The sequence below is a fragment of the Taeniopygia guttata genome, chromosome 8 (genome assembly GCF_048771995.1).
Source record: "Taeniopygia guttata chromosome 8, bTaeGut7.mat, whole genome shotgun sequence".
Classification (NCBI taxonomy): Eukaryota; Metazoa; Chordata; class Aves; order Passeriformes; family Estrildidae; genus Taeniopygia; species Taeniopygia guttata.
This window is the reverse complement of record NC_133033.1, coordinates 27,599,591-27,607,176: the sequence shown is the minus strand read 5'-3', so window position 1 is coordinate 27,607,176 and position 7,586 is coordinate 27,599,591. Positions and strand designations below refer to the sequence as shown.

The 7,586-nt window shown below is 58.6% G+C and overlaps 1 protein-coding gene across 1 annotated transcript; it reads right to left on the bottom strand.

Annotated features, from left to right (window-relative positions):
• Positions 1-2,709: 2,709 nt before the first annotated feature.
• Positions 2,710-7,211, bottom strand: LOC121468966 (serine/threonine-protein kinase pim-1-like). Its single transcript, XM_072932483.1, has 5 exons — positions 7,143-7,211; positions 5,629-5,829; positions 5,486-5,536; positions 4,271-5,207; positions 2,710-2,735 (listed from the first exon to the last, which is right to left on the bottom strand). The coding sequence occupies exons 1-5, from the start codon at positions 7,209-7,211 to the stop codon at positions 2,710-2,712; spliced, it is 1,284 nt and encodes a 427-aa protein (XP_072788584.1).
• Positions 7,212-7,586: the final 375 nt, after the last annotated feature.

The following is a 7,586-nucleotide window of genomic DNA, read 5'->3' as shown; positions in this document are numbered from 1 at the left end:
GGCTGAGAGGCAGGGGGTGCCTTGAGGGACAAAGTGGGTGTGGTGCCTGTGGGTGACAGGTGAACCTGCCCTCACACCACCCTTAACTGCACCCTAAATACCACCCCGGGTGCAGCGTGCACGGTGGAGGTTAGGGGGCCAAGGGACAGTGTCGGGGCCTTGGGGTGACACGCTGACATTACGGGCTGAGGGGCAAAGAGGGGGGACTTGACAGGTGGAGAGCTGACACTGAGAGTTAGGGGTGCAAAGGACAGGACACAGGGTACCGGGAAGGGTTAGGGTACAGCAGCAGCCCTCACCCCAACCCTAAGCTCACCCTAAACAGCACCCCTAGAACACCATTTTTCCCCAACAGCAGCTGCAGGCAGTGACCCTAATTAAAAGGCAGGGATGATGTTTGCTGGATAGAGAGGGACTGGTAGAGGCTTGGGACTGAGCACTTTTTTAGGTTTTTCTTTAGTGTTTTTAAAGGATATTTGAGGGGTTTTCTCACAGGAGCTTTTTAGGAACTTTCTGAGAACGTTTAGGATGCTTTTAGAGCTTTTTCAGGGCTTTTAAAAAAGTTTTCTTTAAGATATTTTAAGGGCTTTCTTAGTACTAATTAGAACTTCTGGGTTTTTTTTTTTTGGATTTTCTTGGTTCTTTTTATGTCTATTTAAAAAATTTTAGGACTTTTTTAGGACTGTTGGGGGTATGTGGAGGACTCTGAGGACTAGGGTATTTTCAGGTTTTTTGAGGGAAGTTTTTTTCTTTTTGGACCTTATCAGTGTGTTTTATTGATTTTGGGGCTATTTTTAGAGCTCTTTTACGAACATTTAGGGATTTTTTAAAGTTCTTTGGGGATTTTTAGGGGTGTTTTAGAGGTTTTTTAAAGTAGGGTATTTTTATTGTATTTTAAGGGTATTCTGTGGCTGGTTTTGTGTTTTTGTGGGGTTTTTAGGACATTTTGAAGATGAGGGTTTTTTAGGGCATTTTTATGGGTTTTTAGGGTCTTTTCATGGCAGAGAGGCTGAGGGGCACTGTGGGGGCTTGAGGGTGACAGAGGCTGGGAGCTGAGGGAGGAACAGGAGGTGGGGACAGTGGGTGACACAGAGAGATGCTGAGGGGGGCAGGAGCAGCTGGAGGGTGACACAGAGAATTTGGGGGCTGAGGGGCAAAGGAGAGGGATTAAGGGTGACACACGGGAGCTGAGGGGCAGCTGAGAGGGGGCTTGAGGGACAAAGGGAGGCTCGAGGGTGACACCCAGAGCCTGAGGGCTGGGGGACAGAGGGCTTGAGGGCTGGACAGTCCAGTGGAGATCAGGGCTACAGGGTACAGCTTAGGAGGCAAGTTAGGGTACAGGTGCATCACCCCTCACCCCAGCCCTAACCTCACCCTAAGCAGCCTTTTTACCCCTAACAACAGCAGCGCAACACAGCAAGCCTAACAGCGAGACCACACTGGAACCCTCCCGCTGGGACAGGGCAGCGACCCTCGCACCAGGAACACGCCAGAACCCTCAGAGGACAACAGGACCTGCTGCATAAAGGTAGGGATAACATCTGTGGGCTAGAGAGCAACAGGAAGGGGTTTGGAGGCTGAGCAGGCTTCCTTGAGTTTTTTGCAGGACTATTAGGAATATTTAGAGGATTTTTCAGCTTTCTGGAGGAGATACAGGGCACAGAAAAAAATCAAGTCCCAAGCTTTGTACTGTCAGTTTGCAAGGGGCATTTGGCACCAAAAAAACCCCAGAGTAACTGGGAGGCAGATATGGTCTGGGAGAAATCCTGCGCTGTTTGGACAATGAGGAGGCAAAAGGCCACTCAGAGCCTGATACCCCGCGGGGGGGGGGTGGGGGGTGGGGGTGTGCAGGGCCTTGGTTGTGAATGAGGGATATCTACCTTGAGAAAGTAAAGCCAGCAGCCCATGTTGCTGGTGTCAGTTTGTAGGGTTCACTTGGGACTGTCAGGGCAGCACAAGTTTGAGGTGGGAGCAGATTGGGTCTGGGACACATCCTTTGATGTTCGGATTTTTGCAGTCAGCTGCTTGCTTAGGGCCACGGGGCCATGAGCACAAACACCAGCCCTTATTTTTGCAAAGAAAACTCGCCAGTCCAGGTTCCTGATGTCAGTTTTTAGGGTTTGCTATGGGCAGTCAGGGAATCAAAAATTTGAGGTGGTAGCAGCTTAGGTCTGGGACACATCCTTTGTCGTTTGGATTTTCTGCAGTCAACTGCCCACTCAGGGCCAGGGTGCCCTGAGCACAAACACCAGCCCTTTTCCCTGGGAAAGAAAACTCACCAGTCCAGGTTCCTGATGTCAGTTTGTAGGATTCCCCTGGTGTCACTGTTGAGGCAGGATGGGAATGAGAAGACTGACTCAGAAGGCTGCTGAGAGTAAAACTCCGGTTTATTTAAATACACAGCTCTTTTATACAGAGCTTCGTGAGGAACAATTCCATTGGTCCTGAAGTGAAAACAGCCCACACCATTGGTGCAGAGTGCTTGATGCACAGTGATAGAACTTAACTATAAACAATGTGAACAACAAGATAAAGAATTATTTACATTCTTCTCCAACTCTTTCCCAGGCTTCTGCCTGGTTAGAAACTCTCTGTTTCTCTCTTGGACTGAATCTGAGACCTACAGATTTGCAGTTAGGGGTTGCAAGCAGCACTACCTGATGGCCCAGTGCAGGGGTGTAGAATTCAAATCCCCACCCAGCTGATCCACTACTGCACCTTTGGAAATGTAATATCTGTGTAACAACAACAAAATAAGGCAATAACACAACAGAATAACACAATAAAATAGCAAAACATTATTCTAAAGATAACATAGCTAAAGGAGTAAATGACTCATAATAAAAATTTCACCTTACAGCTTGCAATTAGTCCTTGTACAGAGGACTCAATGGTTCTGGGCCTGCAGTCACCAGCATCCCCATCGGGGCTGTGGGGACACAGGGACCTCCAGCTGCTGGAGGAAATGTGTCACGGCCCTTGGACAATTGGCAGTCACCACTCACAGGTCACTGGAAAAGGGATAATTACCACTCCCAGCTCAGGCTGCAGACGATGGTTGACACACAGAGCTCTCGCCATCCTGTCACAGTGGCGTCCCGGCTGGAAGGATCACGGCTCAAGTCAGATCTTCAGGTAGGGACTGGGAGAGCCCTTCAGGGCACAAGAGCATCAGCAGCCAACATAAAAGGGAAGAAAACTGAAAGATGAGGCACATTTCTGAGAAAAAAAATCCCACATTTATTTCTCAAACCCTGTTTTGGGAGGTCAGGGCAGTAGGCAGAAGGTGGCACAGGTTTAGTAGATGGCACCTGCCCACAGGCAGGCAGCTGGGTGCTTTCCTGTGACTGGTTACTGCACTTTCCATTACCATTGGTTGTTTTTAAGGCAGCAGAAGATACTTTTGGGGGGTAAAATGAGACCAGCACCATGGGAATGACTGGGGCATCTCAACATTTCCTGTGGGCTCCATGCACATGACTTAGGATGGTGCAGACCAAGCTGCTCAAGTGCCCAGCCCTGCCTCCCATTTCATAGGAAGAACAAAAAAGAGTTCAGCAGGGCTCAAGCTGAAATGATATTTTGTAGCTTACGGCTCTCCTCAGAGCTCTGGTAAGAGAGGAATGTCTCTGTCCCTGAAAGCCACGGACCCTTGGAATGGACAATGGACCTGTGTGTCACTTCAAGAGACACCAAGAAGCCCTGCCACTTTGCAAGGGCAGCTGTTGTTTCACTGCTGCATTTCTTGGCTCGACAAAGCCCCTCCGACCCGCACTATGGCCTGAGCTTGAAGATATAAAGTACCACTCTGGAGGACAGGCATGGAAAGCTTGCCAAAGGCTGAAGGCAGCACTCTGATTCCCCCTTTTCCCAAGACGTTTCTTTAGCTGAAGTTGCTGACAAGGACCAGCCTTGACACACCGCAATGGGTTTGCTGTTTTATTTTCCAGGTCCTCAGTCCTGCGTGGGATTCGGTAAGTGGGTGCTGCAGAGGCTCCGGCAAGGCATCAAAAACGCCGGCCCCACACCCAATGGTGGCGCGAGATCTCCTCCAGCTCCGGCCTGTCCGCAGGGTGCTTGGCCAAACACCATCGGATCAGGTGCTGGAGCTCTGGGGAGAGAAGCCAGAAAGCGCCGGTCACCACCAGAAGTCTCCTGCCCAGCTGCCCCCATCACCCGCGGGGCCCGGGCCGTGCCGCGAGCGCTCTGGGCCGCGCCGGGCGTGCGCCGCCAGCTGCCAAAGCCCGCCGGCTTGAGGCCGGACACCCACCTGGAGAGAGCTGCCGCCGGAAGAAGAGCTTCCCCAGCACGATGGCTTGGTCGTCCCGAAAGGGGAGGCTGCCGCAGACCATGATGTACAGCAGCACGCCCAGGGACCAGGTGGTCGCCGCGTGGCCGTGGTAGTAACCCAGCCAGATCCACTCGGGCGGGCTGTACACGCGCGTTCCTAGGGGAGACAGGCGGCGCTGGCCGGGCGCAGGCTGCTGCCTTCCAGAGCCTGGCACCAGCCTCCTGACCGAGGCAGGGGCTGCGCCCGCGGCCACAGCTTCCCCCCCGAGGCCACCCCGCATCCCCCAGCCAGCTGGCCAAAGGCAGGAAACCATTCCGCAAGGCCAAGAAGGCCAGCGGAGCAGCCCAGGCCCTTGTGGGCCCGCTGAGCCCAGGGGCCGGGAGCCGCTTTTGCCGCCCCCTCTCTCGTCAGGGCCGGCAGCCGGCTCCTGGGGCACGGCATCCGCCCCGTGCCAAAGGGCAGCTGGCTGAAGGCCGCGGCCCGGGAGGGAACGGGGCCGTGCAGTGCCTGGCACCAGGAGCAGGGCCCAGGCCATGGGCTCACCAGCAAAGTCCGTGAAGGCCCGCTCCTGGAGGAAGGTGCTGCAACCGAAGTCGATGAGCTTCAGGTCGCCGCTCTCCGGGTCCACGAGGAGGTTCTCTGGCTTGATGTCCCGGTGCAGGACGCCGCAGGCGGTGCAGTGCCGCACGGCCTCCAGCACCTGGCAGAAAAGCCAGCGCACCTGCTCCTCGCACAGGAACCCCTGGTCCTGCTCCTGCAGGAACTCCAGGAGATCCCGTGATGCCCCCGGACGCTCCAGCACCAGGATGAAGCTGTCCGGCAACTCGAACCAGTCGAGCAGCTGGATGATGTTCTGGCAGCCAGAGCCCACCTTCTCCATGAGCACCACCTCCAAGGGCACGCGGGTGCCGTCGGGCTGTGAGCAGAAGAAAATCAGTGCCTGCGGCAGGTGCTGCTGCTGCTGCTGCCCTGGGGCTGCGCTGCGCCCTGCCCGGGATGCCCCAGTGCCCCCTGCCGCAGCCTCCCAGGCGCTTGCGCTTCCTCCCGCCCGGGGGATGCTCGGGGGTGCCCCTGCCCGGCCCCGGCACCGCTGTTCGGCGTGCCCAGGCCCGCGGGGCTGCGGCTCCGCACGCTGAGCCCGCCCCGGGATTCTCCCTGCCCGCCCGCTCTGTCCCGCTGGCCCCGCTCGCTCACCAGCTCGTCCCACTGCAGGACGCTCTCCCGGGCCACGCGTTTGAGGGCCACCTGCGAGCCATGGAGAGAGGAGGGCTGAGCTCCAGCCCTGCCCCTCCCCGCCGCTGCCCCTCCGCCCACGCCCGGCCGTCGCGGCCACTCACCGGGCTCCCGTCCGAGAGGCGGATGCCCGAGAAGACGGTGCTGAAGCCGCCGCTGCCCAGCTGCGGGCCCAGCAGGTACTGCTCCTGCCGCTGCCTCCTTTGCCCTGCGGCCAAGAGCGAGCCATCAGCCTTGCGCCCAGGACCCGCCCCTCCCGCAAGTGCCCGCGAGTGGAGCGGGCCGGGCCCCCGCGGGCCGCCGCGCTCTCACCCGCTTCCTGCTGCGCGCCGGGCAGCGGCCACCGCCCTGCAGCCGCCGGGCTGGCGAGCGGCAGAGCCGGGCCGGGGCAGCGCGCACAGGCGGCTGCGGCAGCCCCGGGCCAGCGGGGCAGGGCGGCACCGGCGCTGTCCCCGGCGTCGTGGGCTGGGCTCTGCTCCTGCCGACGGCCGGGGCTGCAGCCCGAGGCTTGGCACGGGGGAGACCCAGGGGCGGCTGCAAAGCAGACAGGGCGTTTTCAAGCCGGGCCATCGAAGGCACTGGAAACAGCCAGCGACTAGGCTGCTCTCAGGGGCCCTGGCCTGGCCTGGCCGCGCCCCTCCAGAGCCCCGGCGGAGCCTCAGGCAGCTCCTCAGAAGATCTCACCTGCTACTAGAAAGCCCTTCGCGGCACTCGAGGGGTGTCTCGGAGCAGCTTCCTGCAGATGGAGGAAGCTCCGTGGTGTCTGGAGGCCCGTCTCCACCACCAGGCTCGGGCTGTTGCCAGCTGGCAGAACCGGCACAGCATCCTGGCTGTCCTGGCCGCTGTGGGATGACCACTGCTGGCTCCAGGACTCTTGCTGCCCCGTCAGCTGCTCCTGAGCAGGCTCCCCCGCATCGGGCTGGGCTCCCATTTGGACTTGTTGGCTTTCACCTGACACGTAAAGGGTCAGGATTGCGCCCGTGTCGTTGATGTCCGTGAGTTCAAGGGAGCTGGGAGACCTGTCCACGGGCTCTGCTCCTTCCGCAGGCTGACAGGTCTCACTGAGCCTCTGCGAGGGATGGAGGCTGTCAGAGATAGCAGAGGCTGCTGGCAGGGTGCAGGGTCTCTGACAGCCTGAGGTTCCTGCATGGATTGGTGTGGCTCCCCCCTGCTGTGCCATCCTTGCAGGCCTTGAGGCTCTCCCAGGGATGGAGAATCTTGCTGGGAGCAGCCTCTGGAAGGGATGGAGGCTTGTGGAGGAGCTGGCCGAGGCACAGCAGGGCAGGTGGCCTCGCTCCAGTAGCTCCTTCAGCTCTTTCCACAATGCCTGCCACATCCCAGAGTAGAGGGGCGCACGTGTCCTGTTGCCATCCCAGAGCTGCAGCATCAGTTCCTGCAGCTCCCGGGCCACTGCCAGGCAGGGGCCGCAGCCGCAGGGGCTGCCCAGGGGGCTGGCGGGAGCACGTGGCTGCTCGCCAGGAGCAGCCCGAGGCCTGGGGAACCTGGGAGCCACAGGGGCTCCTCGCTTCCTCCATGAGCCTCTGGGCCGGACCCCGCGGCACCGTCTCCACTTCACTCTCCGTGGTTGCCGGTGGCCAAAGGCCCACCAGACAGTCACGGCGGCCAGCAGCAGGACAAGCGCAGTCACCAGGACATCACCGTCACCCATGGCTCCAGCACGTCCCATCGCGACTGCACTGGCAGCTGCCAGCGCTGGCCTGTCTCACCCAGCGACAGCGCGGTGATGTCACAGTGGTGTCACAGTGCTGCGGCCAGCACAGCCCTGGGACATCACAGCCCTGCCTGACACCAGTGCTCTGTTCCTTTGTGCCATCACAGCCCTGCCTCAGCCCCGCCCTCCGCAGTGCCCCAGGAGGGGTAAGGGGGCTCCCTATGGGCACTTGCCAGCTCTCTGGAGCAGAGTGGGTGGAAGATTCTCCTTTAAGCAGGACACAGGAATGAGGAGGGGAATGCTGATGGTCTCACCTCTTTGCTGGCAGAGCATGGGACATGGATTGTCCAATGTGACACTGCAAAGTTCTTGAGGAGGGCAAGTCCCGCT